This window comes from Corvus kubaryi, unplaced genomic scaffold, assembly GCF_017639235.1.
Source record: "Corvus kubaryi isolate FWS band 111438036 unplaced genomic scaffold, C.kubaryi_AGA036_p1.0 65366, whole genome shotgun sequence".
In the NCBI taxonomy this organism is placed as follows: Eukaryota; Metazoa; Chordata; class Aves; order Passeriformes; family Corvidae; genus Corvus; species Corvus kubaryi.
Genome location: NW_024581947.1, coordinates 59,023 through 86,048, shown reverse-complemented (window position 1 = coordinate 86,048; position 27,026 = coordinate 59,023). Strand labels below are relative to the sequence as shown.

The following is a 27,026-nucleotide window of genomic DNA, read 5'->3' as shown; positions in this document are numbered from 1 at the left end:
TCAGTTAGAAGACAGAATTGAGAGCATGAAGCTTGAGCATGAACGTGAGAGCATACAATCTCTGTGAATACTGTTTCAGTCTTCATTTGTTAGAGAAGGGTTATTAATATATAATATCCATTTCCAGTATTTGCATGTTTTTAGTGACAGCTTACCAGTTTCACTTGTACTAAGGTTGCTGTGAATGACCACTTAAAATGAATATAGGTGTCAGAAATTGTCCCTTATTTTGTGCCTTTATATGATTTCTGTTTGTTTTAAAAAATCAGTTATTGCATAATGTCAGCTCCTCCAGCTGGGCACATTAGTACAAGACCTCAGCCCTGTTACTGTGTGGTTTGTACAAAGACCAGTGGTTCAGACTTGGTTTTACAGAGACAGGAACTGACCTCTTGAATCTGAAAGAGAATACAGAGGAGGGGTAGACTTTGAGGGATTTGGAATAAGATTAAGGGTTTACGTTTGCCATAAAAGCTAAAAGAAGAGACAGACAAGGATGCATGCATAGTGTTTGGACATGAAGCAGCAGCCCATGGGATTGAAAAGGCCAGCTGAGACCAAGCACATGGGCACTTCTGCAGTCCTGAGACCACTGTTGCCTCCAGCTAATCGAGGACAGTGTTTCCTCCATGCATTCATGTTGCAGTTGTCATTGTGATACTTGAGGCTGTAATGACCAGGGCTTGTAGTGACAGGACAAAGGAGCAACAGATTTAAACTGGAAAAGGGAAGATTTACATTGGACATAAGGAAGAAATTCTTAACAATGAAGGTGGTGAGACACAAGAACAGACTGTTCAGAGAAGTTGTGGTTGCCCTATCATTGAAAAGTGTATGGGACTTTCACCTGATCTAGTGAAAGATGTCCCTGCCCATGGCAGGGGAGTTGAATTAAATATTTTCAAAGGTTTCTTTGAATTCAAAGCGTTCTATGATTCTTATACTTGTTTTGATACACTTTTGTTTGTCACAAGGCAGTGTCACCTGCGAACAGCACTTGGTCCAGACTAAAGGTCCAGAACAAGGTCTCAAGATCTTGCTTTCTTCCTCCCTCTCACTTGGCTGAAAAAAAAATCTCTAAGGAGTTGTATTTCATGAACAATAGAATTGTACTTCACGGGCAGACAGCTACTTCCCAGGAGAGTGTATCTTCCTCATCTGTTTGGATTTGTTTAGACTCTGGGATCCATGAATTGTGTCTGTGGGAAAGTCAATACTAAGATCTAACTCACCTTTCTGCTCTCTTGGTGTGTCCCCTAGCTGTGGCTCACATGGCTGAGCATACAGAAGGCTCAGTCACTGCCCCCCATGCAGGAATATCCAGACTCAGCCTGACCTTGTGAAAGTGACACATTTTCCTCCATCCTTCCATGTGCCAACACATGCCCCACAGACAGACAGCTGTCTGGCTGTTGGATAAATAATTGTTAACATTAAAAAAAAGTATTAGAAAAATGTGTTAATAGTAGTATATAGCAAAAAGGCTCTTCTGATTTCAGTAAATAACATCTACTGGCTGCTTAACATCACCTGTTTGCCTTTGGCATGTTGGGATTTATCTTAGCCTAGTGTAATAAATGGAAATGTCACCATTTCATTAAATGGCTCCAGGTCAAATCCATCCAATGATTACTCAGTGTTGAAGTTCATAGCAATAGCATTCTTTGCATATTGGAACAAATTTTCTGTCAGCATTGCTAAGTTTCTGGTAATTGTCTGTGTTGCATACCTTTGTATAATTTTTTTGTAAACTAACAAGAGTCATGTCAGTGATTTATATATAGTAAAATCAATATCCTATTAGTAAGTACAAAAGTATGCATGAAAACAAAATGCTCTAGGTTATTTATAAAACAATTCAAAATGCATCGTAAAACTGTTTAAGTGAATTAATGTTTTCTGGGTTTTTTTTCACCAAGGAGGTTTCATGATTATAGATAAGAGAAGTTAACTTCAGGATGCTCAAAAGGAAACAGAGTTCAAGGGTGGAAGCCCAGCCAGTTACAGATTTTGGTCCCGATGAATCCTTGTCAGACAATGCAGATATTCTATGGATTAACAAACCAGTAGGTATCTCTTTATGTAATTACTATTTTAAGTTAAATGTAACTTGTATTGTTGAAATATGACTTCCACAAAAAATTCTGAATTAGGTACTAGTCAGAAACAAATTTTGGATTATAGTTGCTAGTGTACCAGTTAATTTTTTGAAAAATGTCAAAGACTAAATAAAATTGTTTCTTTTGGCTGTTGCAAAATTATGGGATGATTAAGCAGTGTGTTCCCACCAGTCCATCCGATTGATTCATTTAAAACAGCCATCCTTTCAATGTCTCCTGTTCCTAAAATGTTTGTTGAAATTAAAAGTTCATAAAATGAGCTTTTGAAAAGGATGTTAAAAGGAGCTTTTCATTGTTCAAGTGGTAGACAGCAGTAAGCATTTTTGACTTTCAAATATCTCCTTTTACAATATCTATGAATGTAAAAGTGTATTTTGGTTGTTAATTTTGAAGTACAGCTCTCGTTTTTCTGGTGTCATTTAACCTAAAACCTGCCCCGAGAAAAGAAGAGGTGTAAAAGTGTCTGGCAACTTGAAACTGGGGAAAGTTACATTAGGAGTGGAGTTATTAATAGACTGTACAGTATAAAGAAAATGTCTTTACCATGTAAATATAGTTATGATTATTGAATTTATTTATATATGAATAATAATTATTATTTATTAATGCAGTGAGCATGCATCCAGGATTCCTATATTGTGAATGATTTCTGGTTTTGTAGAGAAGGCATTTTCATATTTCTCTTACTGTATAAATTTTTTACTTTTTAATAGCAGAAAGTAAAATATGCTGAAATAATACCTGTTGTTAGCATTGCACTCATTTAAGGGAACCATCATCTCATTTGCAGTAAGGATGCCAGATGCCCTCAGCTTTGCTGCTGAGTTTTAACACCTAAAACTATTTAGCATGAATTAATATATGGATGTTGTCTTGTAAATGATTTAAGTAGATTGTTTATATTGGCTGCTGTAATAAACTCAAAATGTCATTGCAGAAATATTTGATGGGTTATTTGCCTACATTTCTCATCACACAATGCACAAGGAATTTATTTTATTGAATAATTTTTTTCTTGTCGTGCTGATGGACTAGTTGTATATTGCTTAGTGTTTGTAGTACTGACAATTTACTGTGGAAGAGAATGGGGTTTATATCAGCCACACTTTAATACCTACGTTAATTTTTTCAGTTGAAACAAGGTTCAAAACAAAGTGGATGTTAAAGGGACATTAGAGATCATTCATCAGGTGGCTTCTGCTTCCAAATTATTAATCTGGGCTCAGAGTATGCAAATGATAGAGCTATTCAATTTGGGTCAAATATCATTGTAGTTAAGTGAGTGAACAGTGAATATTAAATTCGGTAGCTGTTCTTAAGTCTTCTGGATATCAAAAGGTCTGAGATACACTGTAAATGAGTGTAGAATTTTTCCCCAGACGAACAATTTTGATAAATATACTTCAGTGGTTTTTGTTTAAAGATTTTTTTTCTTGCTGAAGTATCTTTTCCTTTTTGTTTTGATAAGTACAACTTTACCAACTATGATTCATTATATTTGTCTAGCTTCAAGATGTTTCAATGATTTTTTGATTTAAAATAAAAAAATCCAACCCTAAACCTCTGTATTGATATGTTGTGCTTTTTTGTTACACCTCCCTCTCTGACTGGCAGTAAGGAGTGGGACTGAGTCCTAAGTAGTAATAGAAATGAACTGTTCTCCTATAGCAACAAAACTTGATTGGAACAAAAATGAATCCTGAAAGAAGTAGCTGTCTGTGACATAGTCTCTTTTATATTTATTCTTTTTATATTATTATTTTCATAACTGGAAGGATGGTTTTAATCCTGTGCCTCTCACTTAGTTTTTTGAATTGTGAATTTATTTTAAAATAATTTCTTCTAAGTGTTGAGCTAAAATTTTCCACAGATATTTTATTTAATCTATCCACCCAATTTATAACTTCAACTAATTCTACTTATTGTCTGCCCATAAATGTGATGACTTGTCATTTGAAAAGAAATTGAATTACAAATGCCACAAAATAGAAATTATGGAATCCTAGTTCTCAGTTTCGTGGCTCTTAATTCTTGGTTTCTGAATTATACAACCTCACAAATTAACTAATAAAATTATATATGGGTCTATATATGTATAAGTAATTTAGGAGTGCTTGTTTTTGGTTGAAGATCTTTTGTATGTGGATCGTGATGTAAAAGGACACAGACGTGTGTTTACAAAAGAGTGCCAGATAAGTTATGGAGGCTGAATATTTGAGGTGTTTTTGAACATCAAAGCAATCTTGCAATATCTTGTGTTCGGTTTTTGTTTTTTTCCAGTGGGTACACTCTTTACTACGAATTTGTGCCATCATCAGTGTTATTTCTGTATGTATGAACACTCCAAAGACCTTCGAGCATTATCCACCTCTCCAGTATGTTACATTTGCTCTTGATACTCTGTTGATGTTTCTTTACACTGCAGAGATGATAGCAAAAATGCATATCCGTGGGATAGTTAAGGTAAGCATTTAAACAGTATTCTCTGTGTGCTCCAAGTGATCTGAATGTATGCTAATGACATTTGGTATTTTTTTTTAACTTGCTCTTCTTGCTATGATTGTTTTTATCTGCAGGCAACATCATGGTGTATAAACTGAAAAGACAGATGGATAAGGATGTAGCTTTACTGCATATTTAATCCCCCCAAAATATAATGCAAACATTCATAATAAAGGTTTTCTAGAAAGAAACAGATAGTTTCTTTTTATTACTATAAAGAATGAAAGGAAAATTAAGCCATATACACATTAGCAAGAGTATTTTGTAAATGTCTATTGGTCCATATATGGACTTAGAATTTTGATTTCGTTTCCTATGGCTGGATGTGTTGTTGTATGGTTACTTAAATAAGAGCATGAGTCTTATGGTGAGCTAGTAGAAAAAGTGATCTTGCTTTGAATTTTTTTACCTTGATATAGTCCATGTTGGTAAACAAAATGCTTCTCTTATATATGTCTGCTGTTGTTGCTGGGTTAATTTGTGTAAGCGGATTTGAGGCTGCAGAACTGTGAAATATTTTAGTAAATGTTATTTGGTACCATTGTTTCTAGTCTTCTGCAAAAAGATACAAATTCAGCTTTCATGTAGAAAATCCATATGCAGACCTTACTGGCAATGCAATTATATCACTACTGCACATAATAGATAATCAGTGTGTTATGTTATACTTGCTTTTAACTCCTTAAATAAAGGTCTGGTGACTCCAGCCATCTGATGTTGTACTTAAGCTCTTGAATTTTTTCTGAGTTTGCAGATAGCAAACAAAAAACCCAAGCTACTGTGTCATCATACTTAATGAATATTAATAGCAGAAGTTGAATTGTCATTAATATTAATATTTAGAAAGTTACTGAAATAAGATGATTCTCAGAAAATCTTCATGGGCTGTATAAAGCCAAAGTAATCCTTTGTGCAGTGCTACCTGTGCTCTCTTATTCAGAGGTGTCCATTAAGAAAGTGAAGATGTGGACACAGGATTATGCGTGAGGAATTAGTGACCATCATGTACATTTGAACAGTGTGGGGATAAAAAGTTACTGTTACAACCAGTACAGCCTTTGCAGAGAAAAGGAAATGTAGATATTAATGCAGAGAGAGAAGGAAGTCTGGCCAACAGTGTGACTTTTGTACAAGGCTTGATTTCTGAGCTTTTGAGTATGCAAATACCAACTTCACTGTCAGTCAACACCTAGGGGCTATAAAAGATATGCTGCTGCATAGCCTACTGTCTTTACTGGGTTGTTTAAATTTCTGGATTTGTGCGAAAAGAATATTAAGGACTGCCATTGTCCTTATGGGGGACTTCAACTTGCCAGAAATTACCTGGGAGCATCACATAGCTGGTACAACCTGGGCCAGAAGATTCTTAAAAACCCTGGGTGACAACTTTATGGAACAAGCCCCAAGGGAGGTGACTCAGAAAGGTGCCCTCCTTGATCTACAGCTTGTCAACAGAGTCGATGTCATGAGTGAAGTGGAGATTGGTGGCCATCTTGGCGAAAGTTTAAAATCTTTGTTGACAGGAGGAAAAGTATCAGCAAAACCTCAGCTCTGGACATGAGAAGAGCAGACTTCAGGCTGTTCATGGAATTAGTAAGTAAGGTTCCCTGGGGAAATTTTTTTGCAGATACTGGGGCCCATCAGTGCTGGTCACTTTTTAATCATCATCTCCTAAGGGCACAGGAGAAGGCAATTCCCAAATGTCAGAAGTCAAGCAGAAGAGGCAGAAGGCCAGCTTGACTGAACAGAAGTCTTCTCTTGGAAATAAGGCAAAAAAGAAAGATGTATGCCCAGTGGAAGCAAGATCAGGTGACATGGGAAGATGGGAAGATGCTGCTTGCCATTGTAGGAAGAGAACTCATGGGGCTAAGCTCATCTGGAGTTAAACCTGCCAGAACTGTGGGGGATGATATAAAGAGTTTTTTCAAGTATATTAATGGGAATAAGCAGTGTAAGAATAACGTCAGCCCTTAACAGGATGAGAATGGTCACCTTACAAACAGGGACATGGACAAGGCAGAGGTGTTTAACACATTTTTTGCCTCTGTGTTCAGCATGGATAATGGACCAAGGGGATCTCAGCTTTTGAACTGGAGGACCTTGACTGCAGGAATGATCACCTCCCAGTTGGCCCTGAAAATGTGCAGGATCTGCTGCTTCAGCTGGATTCCTACAAATCTATGGGGCCTGATGGGATATATCCAAAAATCCTCAAAGAGCTGCTGATGTCACCACAAAACCTCTCTCAATTTTTGAGTGGTCTTGGTAATCTGGAGATGTCCCAGCTGTCTGGAAGCTGGAGAACATTGTCCCAGTTTTCAATAAGGGCAAGAGGGAGCACCCCAGAAACTACAGGCCTGTCAATCTCACTTGAGTGTCTGGTAAAGTTATGGAGAAGATTATTCTGGGAGGTATTGAAAAACACCTGAAAGACAATGCCAGCATGGCTTCATGAGGGGAAAGTCCTGCTTATCAAATCTGATTTCCTTTTATGACAAGGTAACCCACCTAGTTGATAAAGGGAAGGCAGTGGATGTAATCATTTTGGATTTCAGTAAAGCTTTCAATACTGTCTCTCACAGGATCCTTCTGGACAAAAGGTCCAGTACACAGCTGGACAAACAGATCATGTGATAGGTGAACAACTGTCTCATGAGTCAGGCACAAATGGTTACAGTGAACGGGGTGACATCAGACTGGGGACCTGTGACTGGTGGGGTTCCGCAGGGCTCCATCCTTACCCCTGTGCTCTTCAACATCTTCATAAATGACTTGGACACAGGACTGGAAGGGATACTGAGCAAGTTCACAGGCACTACAAAACTGGGAGGAGCTGTTGACTCCCTCAAAGGCAGGGAGGCCCTGCAGAGAGACCTTGACAAATCAGAGGGCTGGGCAATCACCAACCGTATGAAGTTCAACAAGCGAAAAGTGCTGGATTCTGCACCTGGGATTGGGCAAGCCTGGATGTATGGACAGACTGGGGAGTGAGATGCTGGAAAGCAGTGCCATGGAAGGGGACCTGGGAGTCCAGGTCTACAGAAAGCCAAATATGAGTCAGCAGTTTTGAGTGCCACAATATAGGAAAGATATTAAACTATCAGGGTGTCCAAAGGTGGTGAAGGGCCTTTTGGTATGAGGAGTGGCTGAGGTCACCTGGTGTGCTCAGCCTGGAGGAGACTGAGGGAAGACCTCATTGCAGTTACAACTTCTTCATGAGGGGAGGAGGAGGGGCAGGCACTGATCTCTTCTCTCTGGTGACCAGCGACAGGTCCCAAGGGAATGACCTGAAGTGGTGTCAGGGGTGGCTTAGGTTGGATATTATCACCCAGAGGGTGGCTGGGCACTGGAACAGCCTCCCCAGGGAAGTGGTGACAGCACCAGCCTGACAGAGTTCAAGAAGTATTTGGACAATGCTCTCAGGCACAGGGTGTGACTCTTGGGGCCGTTCTGTACAGGGTTGGGAATTGGACTCAATGATCCTTATGGGTCCCTTCCAACTCAGCTTATTCTGTGATTCTGGGATGGAATGGAATGGAATGGAATGGAATGGAATAGAATAGAATAGAATAGAATAGAATAGAATAGAATAGAATTAGTTTGAAGGGACCATTGGAGGGGAACTACAACCATAATCTAGTCCAACTGCCTGACCGATTCAGCGCTGACCAAAACTTAAAGTGTTTTACTAAGTACATTGTCCAAATGCCTCTTAAACACAGGGTTTGGAAATCAACCACCTCTCTAGGAAGTCTGTTCCAGTGTTTAACCACCCTCTATATGCTTCCTAATTACCAGTCACTTCTGTGACACAGTTTTGAACCATTCCCACACGTCGTATCACAAGGTACCAGGGAAGTCAGCACCTCATTCTCCACTTCCCCCCTTCAGGAAGCTGTAGAGAGCAACGAGGTTACCCCTCAGCCTCCTTTTCTCTGGACTCGACAGACCTGGAGTCCTTAGCTGCTCTGCACAGGGTGAACTTATCTCTGATTGTCATACGATGAGCTTGTCTTTGAAGCATGTCTGATGAGTCTGGGCACACAGAATTAATAGCTGTCTGGAGCTGGTCCCATTGCCTCGATTCATTTTATACATGCATAGATAACAACACAGATTGTTTCTTTCACGCACTGACGTTTTGCTCTTCATTTATCTGATAAAAATACAGTAAAATAGATTAGACATAACCACTGTTACTCAAAGATAGTTTAAGCAGAAAATGGCTGCATTTATCATTATTTTAACAGCTGAGGATTTGCTTAAAACTTAATGTCTTGTAGCATTCATCAGTGAATATAATTACACTGAAATGAAGTGCCTTCTTTGGTGCCATTCAAGGAATCATAGAATAACTTAGATGTAAGGGACCTCCAGAGGTCATCTGGTCTGATCTGCTGCCCAAAGCTGGTCCAGTTAGGTAACATTGCCCATGGCTTGTGTTGTCCAGATGATTCTCAGACTCCTCCAAGGATGAAGATTCCACAAGCTCTCTAAACAGCCTATTCCAGTGCTTGACCAACCTTATGCAAAAAATCTTTCTCCTAATGGCTAATCAAAATTTTCCATGTTTCTTTCAATGCTGTTCAATGAATAATCCTTTTTAGTGAAGTATTTGACTTATTCTTTGGATTATTGATTCTAGGGAAAATATTAGTTTAATATTATAGTTTTTCCAAGAACATATTGATCCATGGGCTGCCAAAGATAGTGACAAATGAAGTAAATAAGGCACTGTTTAGAAACCTATTGGCATTTATTAAAGATGTTTGTATATGAAACATTTTTATATAAGGCAGTTCATTACTGAAGTCTCCTAATTTAAATGCATTCAAGACTTTTAGTGAGTGTAGTACCAATGAATGCACTGCCATATGGTTCTAATGAATTTTACCATGAATCAGTATTTCTGTAAATGCTTTAGGAATTGAAATGCTAATAAACCTTTGAACCATGACTAATGCAAAATTACAGTCCAGCAAGAAACCTAATTTATGGAGAAGTTAGGCACCATTCACTAAAGTCCCAATTAATAACAATGCAAGTATAGAGCTAAGAAGGTTTTGAAAATGTTAAGTCATGTCTAATTAACACCTTCTGAGGACAAATGAAAAATACACTTCATTTGATTTCAAGGGGTTTTTAGGAAAGAACAGTACTTTCTAAACTGCTAGCCTTTTGTCTGTAAAATGTTTCCCTTTTCCCTGGGTAAACTAAGTGACAAAAGAAACCAATGCCTCCATCCAAGAGTTTGTTGTCCCAGAAGGAAATGTTGCCATGGGTGATGTGTCTTTTATTATTCATGTTTCCTTCTGTGTTATTGTTGCTGTGTTAGTAAAATCTATCCAAAATTTGGGCTGCCCATGCAGCTATTGTCACGTCATGAACAAGTGAACTAATACTATTAATACATCTGTCTTTACTTTGAAACTTGTATCTGAAAGAATTAAATTCAGACTGTAATTTCATACTGATTAAGATACCTTATAAACATTCTAGGACAGTCTGCCTAATGTTGTCTGCATTGTATATGTATGTAGTGGCTGCATTGTATAAAATACATGTACAAGCAGTAAGAATTTGGAGTGGTTTGTGAAGTTTTATATGAGACAGAGACAGAATTAAAGCAAATCTGTTTCTTACGACATATGCTTGCATTCTAAACAATAATCTTATATATTGAATTAAAAAAAAATCTATATTGAAGAATGATGGCTTGTGATAGTAAATGTAATAAAAAATGTAATCAATTCAGTGCATAGTTAAAGCTTACTGAATTCATTTTGACATTGGTATTTTCATGATCTTTTCAGTTTAGAATTCCACTTCCTTTGATTGATCCTAGATTTGTTCTCATGCTCTTTAGTTCCCAGAATGTAAACAGGGTTCAGTGACTCTTTGGTTCTGATTCCTGTCATGTTTCATGCTCCTTGGTCAGAAAGAGCTTTGCAAGAATCAGTTGCATCAAGGAAGTATTGTCTGTCAAATGAAAGCAGATCAATCTCCTTCACTTTATCATCAATAAAATTTAAAGTGCTCTCCAAATTACATGCAGTTTATGTCTACTGCATAACTTACTGATTGATTGGCAGGCTTCTGAGAGCACCATGAAGCAACTACTCTTTGGGTCTGTCAAAATAGTTCATGAGTCAACCTGGAACTGAACTGACAAGTCTTACGGTCCCTCAGAATCGAAGCTCTCATTGATGTGCCCACTCATATGTCACTTAAGAGCATGACTGTATGTGCTTGACACAAGTCTGTTCACTGAAGGAAAGTTTCCAAAATTATCTCCTCCTTGAAAAAGGAGGTGGGATGGAATTGGAGAAATGAAGGGTGACTCTCAAGCCTAAAACAGATGTGATATTAGATGAACATCAGACTTCTCAAAGAAAGAGGGCATCCTAACTGTGACAGAAGGACTTTATTTCGTTTAGTCAGTGGGATGAAAAAATACCTTCTGCTTTCTAATAATGCATCTTCTGAAGGTAATCTCACATGGGTATGATCAAGGTAAGGATACCTTACTTTAAAGGCATCTTTTACCTTTATTAGAAGTATTTACTTTTGGCTTTTGTGTGGGGAGATAGAGAAATATTTCAGGTAAATTGTATTAGGCACAGTTGCACTGGTGACATTATATATAATAAAATAACCAAAGAGGAAAATGTGCCAAAACTATAACAAAAAGGAATCAAGTAACAGTTATCTCAGATGATAATTCAGCCTTTAGGGAATTAAAGATGAATGGATATAGTTTCATTCCATAGACACTGTGAAGGTATATGAAATTTTCTTCATTAGACTGCATCCTCCTTGCAGCTTCTCATCACTGTTACGATGGTATGAGAGAACCTACGCCAAAATCATGTTGTGAAAAGAAGGCATGGTTTATCCTACTCCTACATTGTAAAAAAAACATGAGAGTTCCTTCTCCTGTCTGTTAAAAAAGCCACTTTGACACATAATGCTGAAAATGAGAATGTTTTTTTATACAGCATAAACACTGCACTAAATTCAATAGAAGTATCTCTTTTTTTTCTCTGTGCAGTTGTGACACATGTCAACTAACAAAGGAGATTGCAAAAAGTCATAGGTAATGGTCCTTAACATTTTCCCCATTGTTAAATCAATTACATTCACAGCAAAACTTTTGTACTAACTGAAGTAGTTGTGAGTGGATTTGTCAGAGTCTTATTTCCGTAGCACTGTGTGCTCTTCACTGACTTCAGTACTCCTGCAAGGGGCAGAAGTGAATGGTTGCACCAATAGCTTTCTGCGTTCTTGGTGAATTCAGGCAGGAACTGAAACTATGCTTCATCTTCTACCAACACAGTCACAAATAGATGGGATCAGTTTCACCCGCTTCTATCTAGTAGTAAAGACAACAAATTACTTAGTTAACTGAAATCAGTCTCTTCCAGCATGTCAGGTTATTACCGCAGGCCTGGTTCCTACGGTATATCACCGTGTCCCGCAGCCATAGGGAGGAGGAGGAGAGAAGATCCAACAGGCAGGAATTGTGCAGCCAAGATTGATTTATTTAATTATTTTACAAACTCTTGTATAGACTTTTTTCTTCATAGTCTAATTGGACAAAGGACCAGCCACCCCTTGGGGGTGATTGGCCAAAATCCTAAAACATCCATTATAAAAATATTTTCTACTATACCATAAACAAGACTTTTCAAGGTTGCAGGTGGCTTGGTTGTTTACATTCCCTGCTACCTCTTCTGTGAGAGAGAAAAGTCTCTCACGGACTTAGAAAATAACAAGAAAATCCTCGCTAACAGCATTTTTGTACCTACATCAGGTGTTTCCAGGCAGCATTTGTCCTGTTCAGAGAGAACATTTTCCTCGTCATTTCCTCATCATTTTTCTGATAGGTGCTTTGGTTGCTGTAGTTGCTGTCTGTCTGCTCAAGAGGAGAGAACTGGGAATGGAGCTTGCAAAAAATAGATTTTTAGACTTAAAATAGGCAAAAAACTCCAATATTCATCAGCACTAATTTGAGGGACTGCAGTTGTCTGCAATTAGTTGTTTGTGTCTAAAGTAGACTCTTTCAAAGGATAATTTATTTGGTCTTTTTTTTTCATTGACTGAAAGGGAAGTTTAAAGTACACAGGCTAACACCTCACCAGCATGTATCTCACAGTCAGCAATTCTCTAACTCATTGTATATTTATTGTCAGTGAGCAGGTGGGGACTACAGAAAGTATAGAGACAATGGGATGCTAAATTCTTTTTTAATACTTACGGCATTAGCTCATTTTATGCTTAAATGAGTTTTTTCCATAATCATCCTAATTCAGAAGTTTGTCTTGAGTTATCAATTACAGAATTCATGTTTACTGCACTTTATTACAAGTATCTGTTTTGCCTTCTTTTCAGTAGTTTTAATATTAAATATGCCATCTTCATCAAACAAGAATGGAGAAAACACAAAAGTAGTTTAATCTTTCTGATAAGTGATGGAAATATTAATAGAATTATGGTGAAACACTGTTAACTGGCTCACCAGCTTTTGATAACTTTGTCAAGGGTGTTTCTGTTGCATTACAGACTGAAAATAGAAGATTGAAATTTTGAAAATAATTTTACTCCATGACTTTAGAAATGCTGTATACCCATAGTTTATAAATGAGTTAAGGATCAGAAAGTTGTGTTCTTTTCAAAGGTCGGCTAGTAAAACAGAGTATGTGGCTCCTGTTATCCAGCAATAACGTGCTCTGATGTGCTTTCGATAGCTCTGCTGAAAGCTCAGTCTTGGGATGTGCAAGTCACAAACAAGTGAGAACCTTGACCTGGAGGGCAGGGACATAACCAGCAGAATTAGTGGCAAGGATAAGAAAATTTTGGGATGCTTTGACTAAACAGAGTGTAGGGAAAAGAAAGAGAGAACTACTTACCTGTGTTAGTAAAAAGCTAACAGAGCAAACACAAAAAGACCATTTGTCATAAGATTTGAGTTTCTCTTTTACCCTATGTCTTGGGATTATAAGATGAAAATTACTTATCCTTGTGACAAATTATTTTACAAATATAGAAATATATTAAAATACATACAATATATATACATATATATCAAAAATGGAATTTTGCACTATGTATAATGGTGTTGGAAACGTAGATGTGACATGCAGGTCCTATGCTATCCTGTGTTGGGAAAGAATATGTTATTTCAAGTTGTTTTAAAATATAACTTAAATACTGTAATATTTCAGTGTTGGAGCTGTGATTGTTAGTTTTAAATATTATTTCATATAAACAGTATTTATATCCATTATCTGAATTAAGACAGTCTACAAAAGTTGATTCTTCTGTCTCACCTTTTTCCTGTGTTTGTTGCTGTTTTGCTAAGTGTCCACGTCCATTGTAAGGACATCTGTTCCCAGCCTACTGGGATTGTGTTGCTCATAAAATGCTTGGATGCTGTTTCCAGTCACAGGAAATTAAAGAAATTAAAACTGATTATCATGAGGAAAAGAAATTCGAAGTCGCCTGCAGCAGGCTGCTAGTTGGGTGTTATTGCCTGTGGGCCAGGGAAGGTTAGAGACCATGGCACTGGAATATACGCACCTGTTTCTATGGTTACTTGTGTCTGGTTTTATTGGAGTGTTTATTACAGGAAAGTAATGACTCATATTACACAGTGGGGCTTTTTGCACCATTTTTGCATTAACATATTAGAAAATCAAGGGCATTTAAATTACTTGGTGAAAGTACATAAGCAGTATTTCTAAAATAAAAATGGTATTTATTCTAACCAGTCAAGGGGTCATGGGAGTTTTTAGTGAGAAGTCATTCTGGGGCATGCATTGAAGTAGGTGTCCATATAATACTTAGTGACTTACCATGGTGATCAAAATTTAACCTAAAAGTTACTGGCAAAAACTATACTGCACGCTGACTTTCATAGTGTAGCTAGAAATTGCTCTTTCAATATACAGACCAATTAGATGAACAAAAATTATGTTTTGGTAATGTTATTTTTTTTCCTCTCTAATAGCACTTTCAAGGATTACTTTCTTGTTATTCTTCATGAAAGCAGCTATTATTGAGGGATATTTTTAATGTATTACTTCATATCAGAATAAAATGACACATATACTGGGAAAGCAGTGAAACCAACATATTGGATAACACATTACGTTTTCAGGTAGCAAGAGAGGGAAATTCATTCCTAATGTACCTTTCTGTATTGAAATTTGCATTTTCCAGGAAGTTTGCTATAATTAAAAAATTCTGTTTTATTTTATTTTGTTCCCATGCCATCTCTCTTAATTTGAGAGGATCAAACAAGACATGAAGATAAACAGATCTTAATGATATCCAAATCCCTGTTGAAGGGAATAAGAACATTTCTGTGCAGCTGTATTTTCATAAAAATGGTGAAATTTGTGTGGGATTTTTAAGGGAGTAAGATGAATGTAAAATTGGACTTCAGAGTATTGTTTTCTCCACCACTAATATAAATACAGCTTTCTTACAGCTATACTAGGATTTTTCTTTCAATAAACTTTTCCTGGTCGCGGTAGTATAAAATGTATTCTTCAGTTTTTTATAATGCTTATTACCAAATAATACAATCCTCTTTCTGTAAAGTGGCTCCTTCTTATGTATTCCAACCCTCATCATTGTGGCTTTTTTTCCTGTTGAATGAGAGCTTTTAATGTCAATCATAAATCTGAGTTTTGTCATGTTAGATGAAACTGTTTGCCTATCAAATCTCCCTGTTCAGCCTCCAGGCAATATTTGATACTTCAAAGTAAAAGCTTTCACCTTGAAACATTTGGATCCCAATCTGCCCATTGCATCCACCATAAACACTGGAGCTAGGCAAGGGCAGAATACTGCTGGACAAAGCGCAGCACTGTTTGCTTCACATCACTTCTGCGGGGCTGCAGTTTACTTCCAAGCGTGAGCAGATATCCATGCATGTGGAACTAGATGTAGAACTGGAGTCAAGCCCAAGAAAGCGGCATTTGGAGGAGATTGGCTTAGATGCTCACAACCAGGGAACAGTCTGGGTTGGAAGGAACCTGAAGAGATGGTGTGGACCAACCTCTTGCTCAAAGCAGGGATCAGAGTTGATTAGTCAGGGTCCTATGAAGCTGAGTCTTAAATATTTCTAGCAAAAGACATGTTGGCATTTCTCTGGGCAGCGTGATCAGATGTTTAACTATTCTCACAGTGGCGATATTTTTCCTGTGCGCTTCCTGGAAACAGTGAGTGCAGTTCCATGTAGGGGAATCCTATTAATCCTCCTCCTGCTCAACCACTTTTAGATTTGCTGAACCCTTTAGATGTCCAGGGGAGCTGAGTCAGCTAGTAAGGCAATACCTGGGGCACTGCATACAGATGGCTAATGAGCAGATGGAGTGGGAAATGAAATTTAGGCTTTCAGTGCAGTAACCCGTAAAATCTCTGCAGGGCATGTTGTCACGCAGCTACAATGGTAAGGTGGTATATCAAGAGAGCAGCAATGTGATACAGCAGCAAAGCTCCCTTTCCCAAGGGTTTAGGACTCATATTTCTGTTGGGAATTAGCATCTCTCCTCTATGGACTAGATATGAAGAGTGTGCCTGGAGGGTCTGTATAGTGGTGAATCCAAAATACTTGATACTCAGTTGAACTGAGATGCTCTACAATGTTGTGGGTGACACAGGTGGTGTGTTGTAGCATTCCTTTCCATTGTTCTGTGGAAATGGTTATTCCCTTCGATAGTTTTGTACTTGATGAAGTGACTGCAACACTTTGATGCTTGTCTCTGGTTTGGGTTTGTTTGGGGTTTTTTTTGTGCTGTTTTCTTTTTGTTTGTTTTGTGGGGGTTGTTTGTTTGTTTAACTTAGCAGTTTTGGTTTAAAACACTGGTTTTTAACTCTTACTAATTCCTCCACCCATTTTTTTACAGAAAACACTGTTATAGGATTTTTAGGAAAGGTGCTCCCTTGAGCTCTGATTTAATTTTGTGTCCCACTCAGACTTCTGTGCCAAGCAGTGTTTGTGTGGAGTCAGGGAGTGGGGGAGGGAAGGTTGGTTTCCCTAACTCAGCTGTGCTCTCTCTTATAGCTTGCTTTTTCTGTGTTATAATGAGCATTGCATCTGGAGGAAAAAAAAATATGCTCCCAAATTCTGATTCCCTCTATTCCTTCCATTTCCTCCTATGCTTTTTTGTTGCTCCTAAAATCTCCATAAATGTCAGCCTCCACACTTTAATGCTTGTTTGTAGAGCTACACAAAGTAGCCCACAGGATAATCTGAAGGGTGTACCAGAGTTTTGGATCTGCTTTATTTACCACTACCAGCGCATGTAGGATCCAGTGATCATGACAGAATGGCTCAGTAGCTTGTTGTTACGGAGCTTGCTGGTCTCTTTGCATTCTTTCAGATATCCTGTTTATCAGAGACTGTGAGGAAAAGTGGGAGACTAAGGGTCTAATGAGAGAGCCAACACTACAGGAGTCCTTTCCAAATGATGGTAAATCTGATTTTTCAGGGCAGATATATTACTTCTTTCATTTAGCTTTCAGACAGAGTCAGCTGGAAAGAGGCAGGAGGGAAGGGTTGAGAGAACAGGTTATAGTCAGGGATGACAGAGAAACAGAGATTCCTGAAGGCAAGAAGGGAGGCAGAGGAGGCTGTTCATTTGCAGGGATTTGCTGTTCATCCCAAGGTGTTCCTGAGGTGTTAAGAGACAAGCAGGGCAGAAATGACCTAGGGAATGTCTATGCTATCATCTAGCTAAGCTATCTACCTTACCATAGAGATACTGAAATTGCTTGTGAAAATTAGCAGACATAATCAATCTTTAAGCAGATTGCTTTATGCAATTTGGATGTTAATTTCACAGACTATTTTGTTTTCAGCAGAGTTGATAATGAAATAAGCATTTATTAAAGAATTGCAGTCCATCTAGTCATCCCTTCTGGTACAACTCAAACTGTAATGGCTCTCATGGAGAGACTGCCCCAGGTGTTATTCGTTCTGTCTGTGGTTCTCTCTGTGTTTTGTACTGACTCACATTTTCAGTGTGTTAGGTCTTAATTTTTTTTTTTTTCCTGTGAACTTGTATAATGATTGTTCAGGGCACCTAATATTGGCAATAGGTGTTTTATCTTTAATGTGCTCAGCACAATTGAGAAAGTGGATCTTCTGGCACCTTGTGGTGCTTTATTTTGGAGAAGTGGCAAATGATTTTGTTGTCTAGATAGGCTGTAAATCATGTTGCTGGAGAAGCTTTCAGGACTTGCTGTGCACAACAAGAATCCACTATCCACTGTAGGCAGTAGGAAGTCAGCAACTTTAATGACTTTAAGATATCTTGATTAGTCTCTGCATAAGGCTTCTTGTCTACAGTACTAATCCTTCATGTTCTGGAATAGTGCATTCAGAAAAAAATACCAAATGAAACTTCCTCAATAATTCTCAGATTTCAGCAGACACAATGAAAAAATGGTGTGGGGTTAACACATTGCAATACTTCAGCTACTTTAGGTACAATGTCACCAGAGGTATTTAAATGTCATTTATGCGTATTCCTTTCCAAGTCTAAGAACAAGCTGCCATTGACCACGAGTGTAGTATTTCAGCCCAAAGAATTTTTTTTCAAATGTGAATGAAACTCACTGTTCATTTCTATTAATATGTAAGTTCTAGCCTGTATTTAGCCAGAATTAGATTTTTCATGGAAGTAGCAGGTATATTCTGATTTTTGCATTAAGCAGAATGTGGTCCTGCCTTAAGAATGCTTCCAACAGCAACTAACATCCAATATGTCAGTACACAGTATGAAAGCATTAAAGATTCCCCACCACATCCACTGCCAGACAAAAGGCAAACAGGATTTAGCCAAAAAGGGAAATAGGATTTAGCCAAAGCCTCTCTACATGTAAAGTGGAAAGGGCCAGGACCTCCCCTAAAAGTAGTCTTTTTTTCAGTATTGAGTAGTTCAGGTGCTCTGAGTTTCTGTGGGTGATCCACTGAAAGCCACCCTTACTGGGAGGGTGAAGCGGTGGAAGCAGGCCTGGAGTGAGAGAGAGCAGTGAGGTGGTGCAGCAGCCTAACTGGTGAGAAGACTGGAAAGGGTCATGACATCTTCCTTTGTAAGGAGAAAACAGCAAAGCTGCTTCAATCATACCATACCTATTGTGGAGAGAAAAAGCAGTTTCTAAAAAAAGATTTGGCTTTCAGTGAGAACTTGGTGGGTTATTCACAAGGGAGTGAATATAGGAACTCCTGCACAAGTTCATGCTCAGATCTGTACAGAACAACTCAGGGAAGACTTTTTGTTTAGACAAAAGGTGCTTAAGAGAAGAAAAGTAATTTTCAAGGAGTTCTTCAGCAAGAGAAAGACCAATCAGCATTTTTGTTCAGAGCCACAATTGAAGGACTCAAGTTGCATGTTGATACAAATCTCATTGGAGATTTGCTCCAGAGTAAGAGATTCAGAGTGTGAGTAGCTAATCTCTGTAGAGAAATAGCATATTTCTGCTTCACAGGTACTGAACATAACAACTAAATAGCTGAGTTCTCTCAGCCCTGAGTGAAGAGTTACTGAGTAGCTCAGTTTACTCAGGGAACTAAGTCTACTTTCTTCAGGAAGGACGGGCAAAAAATATGATGCAAAAGTTCCTGTTCTGTTTCTTCCCTGATTTGCAGTCTTCCCCCTCTTAGTTCTTGAATTGAGAACTGTAACATCTTTAGGTGTTAGAAAATCCTTGGCTGAAATTCTCTGTCCTTTATTTCTGATATGAAAATCACTTACTGTATTTTCCTGATACGCTAACAGTTCACTTCTGCCCTGAATAATTTTAAGCAACAGAAATAAATATTTAAAACATATTTTGTCTCTGTTTACACAATATATCATGCTGTCACCTACTGCAAGGAATGATAAATCATTTTTAGGATAGTGTATGTCATTGAAAATATTAGATTAAAACAAAACATCTTGTCTGTGCTTTTAGAATCAATGATAATGCTGAGACATTTAAAAACAAATACTGAAATAATTATAACTGAGATACGGAAAAATGTTTATAAAGCCAGGAATCACATATTAGGCCAAGTCCAATAACGGCTTCAAGACTCTTGAGGCATGACAATAATTTTTTCCCTCAATTATACCTGTGAAAAGTGGATGTCAAGCATTGTCATATGTACCTGGAAGATCACTTAACAGAAGAGGACCCAAAGAATGTATAAGGCAGGGAAGGCTGTATTAAATCTGTTGTGAGAAACTTCATTTGAAAAGCTGTGATTTTGTGCCCCGAGATGCATTGTCATTGTCTCTGCATATGTTTCTACATGAATAGGATATCCACTTTCCTTAGGCATCTTTTTGTCTAGTCTCCCTTTCAACAAGCTTCATCTCTCTATATGTGCATTTGTTCCCCAAATTCCTCTGTGCTCCACGAGATCCACAAAACTATCTAATGCTTAGCCATAATCTATCTAATAAATGTAGATATTTTTCAGTTCAGTGTTTGAAGTGTCTGGCATTAGCAGCCCAACAAAGAAGTGTTCTTATAGCTTGCAGTAGAGGGCCTGTGTCACATGTTGTCAGGAATGGTGTGAAACATGAGGATATTGAAGCATGCAAACTGGAACAGAGGCTGAGAATAGTGTTGTATAAAGGAAACTGAGCTTGGATGCAGAATTCTCTACGCTGCCTTTTAGGAGTGATCTCTGGATTGGACTGACACAAAACCATGCTCTGATGTTGTTACAGTGGTTACTATCAAGTGTTTTTGAAATAGCAAGGCTTCTCCAGAGCATGGAAAATGACTGAAAACTTATGAAAAAATGGGTGTAAAATGATACTGATTTAATTAAAGCTGTTGAACAGTATTCAAATAATTGAATGGCACAACAGATTGCTAGATTGCTAGCATTTTACACTTACCTTCCTGTGTAAGTATTTTGTAATGGGCAATACAACGGAAAAGTACAGAGTTCATTTTGTGTGTTTTTTGATTTACAGCAAAGTCTTTGTAAGTTCTTTTTGAAACAAACTTAGAATTATTGCACAAGAATGAAGTTAGTATTTATTCATCCGCAAGATGTGTATATGTGCTTCTAGCATATTCTAATCCAGATACTAGGCTTTTGGAGTCTTTCAAAAGTGACCTCTTAAAAATACACAGGGAAGACTTCTTCTTCTCCTTCCAAGAGCTCTTGCTTATGATATTTGTAAATTCTGACAGTAAACAAAAATTAACCTCTTAGCATTCCTTTCTTGTAGGGTGATAGCTCCTACGTAAAGGATCGTTGGTGTGTGTTTGATGGATTCATGGTCTTTTGTCTTTGGGTGTCACTGGTTTTACAGGTAATCATTTCACTTCCTTTTACAATGAATAGTTCCTTAATTGTGAAAAATACATGGCACAACCAAATAAATGTGAGTTGTGGAAGTAGAGTTGTACATGGATCAAATTGTTTTTAAAAAACTGTGCTGAATTAAACAGGTTTATAATTGCACATTGCAGCATATCTACATTAGTAGTAGACTTTATCTTGATTATTTTTTCTTATTTAAAATGAAGTTTGTTAACATAAACCCTGTGCAGTCAGAAGGAGAAAGAGGATCTTCAGAGAGACATTTCTCTCTTACTCCACATGACAGTTGTGCTCATTTCCTTCCAGTGAGTCTAGCAGGATGCCATGGTGACTAGGTCAGGCACCTAGAAGAATTATTCCAATGGTAGATGTTTGCCATTCTGTAAGTGTAATGATATAGTGAGTGGAGTGATTTCATGCAATATCACTCACACCTAAAAAACATTTTCCAAAATTCATATTAAAGCATGATGAAAAAAAAATACATTTGGAAACAGTTTGATAAATTTTTATAAAGAAGGGAACTTGGACATTTTGCAAAAAAATTACAGTGTTAAGGTGTAGGTCAAATTTTGTCCTACAAATCAATCAGTCCTTAATTGTACCTGGTTTTCTGGGTAAGAACAGGTTGAAAACTCTGACACTGAGCTTAAAGTAGCATAAGGATTGTAAAAGTTCTCTAGTGATTGCTGTTCGGCACTTACACATTTCTTACAAATTTAAGACACATTGTAATTTTCTGCTTTTTACACAGGGGAGACTTTGGTACACCTTGTACACGTGCAGAATGAAGTTTGATCATACAGATAAGCACCGCACATTACCCAGTTCATGCATTGCCAGGTTCCCCTTCCATTTTCTTAGTACTTTGAGCAAACATTAAATCAAGCAGTTACTCTCCAAGAGTGAGAGACAAGGATTAAAACAAGACATTTGCACCCAATCATTCAGCTAAATACTCTTTATGGAGTGCATAACCTGTCAGTGTACTGAGGAAATGGTTCCCTGTTCTGTGCCTTGGCTGAAATTTATGTTGTAAGTGGAGTCTAGGAGAAGATGATGTACAGTTTTATCATGCACTTGGAATTGAATGGAGAATTTATAATCATGTTGCAACTCATTAGGCAATCTGTGTACATGTACTTTTATATAATAGTAAAAACCTTAGTGCTGTACAACATTAACAGATACTGATTTTCATATTTGGAAATAGATACTAATAACTTCTAACAACATTGTGGGAAACGTTTGGGGTAGGACTAGCACAGAAACAGGCAGATGGCACAAGCTTGCACGGTCTTCTTGAGCTGTTTGAGACTCAGACATTATGAACATGAGCAGCTTATATTTTGTTAATTTCATGAGGGTAATTTAGAAGTGGATTGAAGTATTTACAAAAACTTTTCTTTTAAAAAAATATGGTACACATAAACTATAAAATAAACTAAGAAAAGATTGAAAATGAAAATAAAAAACATGTATAGTATTAATACTTTTAAAGCTCTCTAAATGAGCATGGGTGCAGGACAGGGTCATCAAGACAAAGTACTGATTCTTTTCTTTGTAGGTGTTTGAAATAGCTGAAATAGTTGACCAAATGTCACCTTGGGGCATGTTACGGATTCCACGACCGCTCATTATGATTCGAGCATTCCGGATATATTTTCGTTTTGAGCTGCCAAGAACTAGGATAACAAATATCTTGAAGTAAGTAAGGCAGTTGTCTGAAAAATAACAGAGCTTATTTCAGTTTTGACTTAGAAGACTGACTATGTAGTCAGTCAGTGACCCTTCATGCTTAATGGGCATTTTCCCTCCTGAGTTTTAGTTCTGGCCAAAAAATTCTTGCTGTTTTCCATATTTAAGGAATCATCAGGTTTTATAGAAAATGATCTGAACTTTCGAATATTAAATAAATTTTAACAAATTTTGCTAGTAACTGTAGCCAGCAATTTTCAACCAATGGTAGTAAATTCTGTTCCATTAATATGGCCATTTAATAATCAAGGTGAATACCCTTAGTAGGATAATATTTGTAAATAACAGTACATGAGCACATGCTCTAACCATTCCAGTTATGATTGTGCATGTATTGGTGTGTATACAGAGATGCAAACACATGTAAGTGTGTTTGGTACAGCATGTAATGGCAAAAAACATGTCATGGTAAAGTGAAAGAGTTTTTTGGTCTTTATTCACTATCAAGTTTATTTCGTTACCATATCTTGTCTGTATAAGTTGTTAAATAGTATTTTACAGAAGCTAGATTTTATGCATTTTATTTGGGTATTTTTGTTCCACCCTTTGCCATTTTCAGGTGGTTTAATTACCCTAACTTAAGGGTTTAGAAAAAATCACAGCCCCCTTTTCTGTTTGTGCACAGAGCGAGAGAACAGTTTTAAGGACGAATTTTCTGCAGCATGAAATACTGCTCTCTTTGCATGAGCATATTTTCTATTTTAGAGCTTTTCAGAGGAGACTTCACATTGCCTGTGCTTTCAGTGACCTGTTTATCTTTTTGCCAGGCGTTCTGGAGAGCAAATATGGAGCGTTTCAATTTTCCTTCTGTTCTTTCTTCTCCTGTATGGGATCCTGGGAGTGCAGATGTTTGGAACTTTTACATACCATTGTGTGACTGACGACACACAGCCAGGGTGAGTTCACCTGTGCAGGCATGATGTGGGCCTGTTCTTTCTTTGCATATGTTTTATTTTAGTTGGCATCAGTAGATGTAAAATGGACTTAATAGATTAAAAGCAGTCCAGCAAAATACACTAACGCAAATTGGGGAAACAAAAATAGTAAGAATTATGAAAAATACAAATTCTAACCGTGACAGAGAGATTACAATTTGTGGCACTTGGCTGTAGTCTGACTTACGGGACTGAGTGACTGTGTATATTGGGTGGGGCAGGGAGGTGAGAGAGCAGGAAAGCATAAGGGATTTTTAAGAAGAGCATTGCCACTGGTGGCTGATCTGGGTCACTGATGATTCGTCAGCTTTTGCACTCTTCTGTCTTTTCCTAGAATGTCTTTATATGGGGCCAGACCTAAAGAACCCGTAGAATCATAGAATCACAGAGTAGTTTGGGCTGGAGGGGACCTTTAAAGGTCATCTAGTCCAACCTCCCTGCAATGAGCAGGGACATCTTCAAGTAGATCATGTTACTCAGAGCCCCTGTCTAACCTGACCTTGCATGTTTCCAGGGATGGGGCATCTACCACCTCTCTGGGCAACCTCTTCCAGTATCTCAGGCCCTTTCAGAAATAAGAGTTCTCTGGGACCTGATGCTATGGTTCAAAGATCCTTTTTTCCCAGCCTTGGCAAAATACCGATGATCAATATTTTACACTGGTAATCGAGTATACGTCACGTTCTTGATTCGACATGTACTTAACCACAAGATTACCTCGAAAGTACAATATAGCCTCTTGAGTCACTGAGATGGCTCATAAAATCACAGATAACATGCTTACCTGTCCTGTTGAATTGGGGGCTTGACTGTGTTCTTGACTACCATTACATTGTGAGAGGCTATTGCATCTATTTCTTTGTTTGGTCCCTGTTCCTTTGCATAGGGAGATGTTGGCTCTGGAGTTGTGGCCTTTGTTTTAGTCAAATTGGATCCTTTTATTCCTGTATTGAATTTGTCAGAACATAAAATTAATAGAGTAAGTATTGTAAGAAAGCAAAACACCAATTAATCTGCTACTGAGCTGAATAAAATATCTGATCATTGCAAAACTGTGTTAAAGCTTTTTCTAAACTAGAACTAAAAACTATCAAGTATAAAATCAGAAGCAGCAGATACAAAAATGTTTATAAAATTATTTGAGAATACGGTATACCAAATACCAAAATATGATGTTTTGTTGAATTAAAAAAAATTGCTTTGGGGCATTTTCTCAATTATGTAATCAATAATGTAGTAAAATGTGGAGCTGATCTTCATATATTTCATGCACATAAGTTCTTTCATTCTAACTTTTCCTCTCTTTTTTAAGAGAAAATCTTTATAGGACAGATGTTTTGACAGTTTCCTGTAGACATGGGGAAAAAGATTCTTTGTAAAAAATTTGCTTGTGGTAATGAGAAGGTCTGTAATTCTGTGAGTTAAAGAATGTTCTTTGGAAGAACAAGAAATGGAATACACAATGCAGGAAAGATTGCGCATCAGGTACTTGCTTGTGTCACTGAATATAACTGTTCCTTAAAATCAGCAGAAAAAGATGAAATGTGACATAATGATGTTTGCCATATGGAAATTTAAGTTTATAACTTTAAGGCTGGCCATAAATATTTTGGCTAATTTTTCTGCATGTCTTGGGTTGCTCTCTGAATAAGGCATTATTATTATTATTATTAAAAAAAAAAAAAAGGTATACAGAAACCCCTCAATTTTAGGTTTTTGAAAGGCTGGATTACAGGAAAATGTTAGAAGGGACAAATGTCCAGTGTATAAAATAAAATTTAAAACCTGCCTAAATAGGGTTAAAGTTGGAAAAGTCAAGTATGCAGAACTAAGGGAATTTTAGACTTGAGGTTTGAACATCTAGCATTAACTCCTTTTTTTTTTCAATATCATCAAGTATATATGGCTTTAGCTGTATAAATATTAGTAATCTAATTTAAGTTACTTCTAAGGTACCTGGGATTGGCACCCTCAGCAAGCAGTTAATCACTTTTGCTATCTCCAAACCAGAGTTATAATTTTAAATGGTTCCTGTGATTGTGCATGATGACTACAGTTACATTGCACACCACTTTTTTCCCTGAAAGTGTTCCCCCATTTATTCTGATGAATGGTGCTCATCCAAAGAACAACATACTTTCTTCTTTGTTTCTTGACATGTGAATGTATACCTCAGTTTTGGCATACTGCTCATTCCTACTCTGAAAATACTGATTTCCTCTTCTTGTCTGTAATATTTACCGTGATATATTGTGGAGACTTACACCTATTTAAATTTTGAGGAATGCGGTGTGGAAGCTCAGGTTGGAGTTACAGTGGGCCGCCTTCATGTAGGTCAAGGCTGACCTTCCTGGAGTTAACTGCAGAATTTATAATTCCCACCATGGGCTAGGAAAATAAATATAGAGAAAGAAATAACAGTTCTGGTGCGAAAAGAGGACAATATGGACAGATATTGGTCCAAAATATAGTTAGAAAGAAGGGGCCATTTCACTTCTGAATCCAGGAAAGTATATTAGCTGGGATGTAATAGAGTACAAAAGCATGAAAATTGCCTTGCCAAATTTTACTTTTGTTTTTGAGGTTCAGTTTCTCAGCGTTATAGTGAGGGTTAAACATTCCTCTCAGAGGTTGAGTCTGTCTGTCTCTCTTTCAGGTGGCTCAGTTCCAGGCAATGGAGAGTGGCCAAAGTTGGCTGTACTTGTCCTTAAATAACTTTAGTGTTTACTAAGCCATAGCTGTAAATTTTCAGTATTTCTGCAAACCAGATCCCAGGCTCCTAAGTCAAGATTAGAGCAATAAAAAGCATCCAATTAGTGACCACCTGTGAGAACTTTAATTTTAAGTAATTTGCTTCTTATTATGCAGAACTCCACAGCAAGCAGCAAGGGTAAAATCTGATTTTTGTGGTCAAGACTTCATCTATTTCTGACATTTTAGAAATCACTGTTACGTCTACTGCCTTATGAATTCTTATTATGAGGGAGTCAAGTGTCTTTTGAAAATGGTGTCTTAAAATCTTCCTATTCTTTTTTATTTGAAAGGACATGACATCCTTATCAGGCATTTATTGTCTCTTGACTACTGCAAGTTATCTTTTCATCCTTTTCAATGCCCACACTGCCTGACCACCTGTCTCTCCACCTTCTCGGTCATTTTCTGATGTTAACTCCAACAAACAGAAATACTTAAGTGAGCTAACCACAGTCGGAGTTTTCATTCTGTTTGAGAAATCAGCAGAATCTAACTTGCTTACAAAGGCTGAAAAGTTTACTGTTGTTTGATAAGTCCTTTTTTCCTTCATTCTTACAATTATCTTCCCTGTAGGGAACATTGTCTTCTTCTTAGATGATTTTATTACTCTATTCC

General features: G+C 37.5%; 1 protein-coding gene across 4 annotated transcripts in view; it reads left to right on the top strand.

The window, feature by feature from the left end:
- LOC121673366 (sodium leak channel non-selective protein-like) overlaps positions 1 to 27,026 on the top strand; it is an 85,679-nt gene that overhangs the window by 9,208 nt on the left and 49,445 nt on the right. For all 4 annotated transcript variants that reach the window (XM_042046624.1, XM_042046623.1, XM_042046625.1 and 1 more), the window contains 5 exons: positions 1,920 to 2,066; positions 4,401 to 4,583; positions 20,870 to 20,953; positions 22,532 to 22,671; positions 23,490 to 23,618. In XM_042046624.1, coding sequence (XP_041902558.1) covers positions 1,959 to 2,066; positions 4,401 to 4,583; positions 20,870 to 20,953; positions 22,532 to 22,671; positions 23,490 to 23,618 — 644 coding nt within the window. In that variant the 5' untranslated portion in view covers positions 1,920 to 1,958. The remainder of the gene's footprint in view (positions 1 to 1,919; positions 2,067 to 4,400; positions 4,584 to 20,869; positions 20,954 to 22,531; positions 22,672 to 23,489; positions 23,619 to 27,026) is intronic.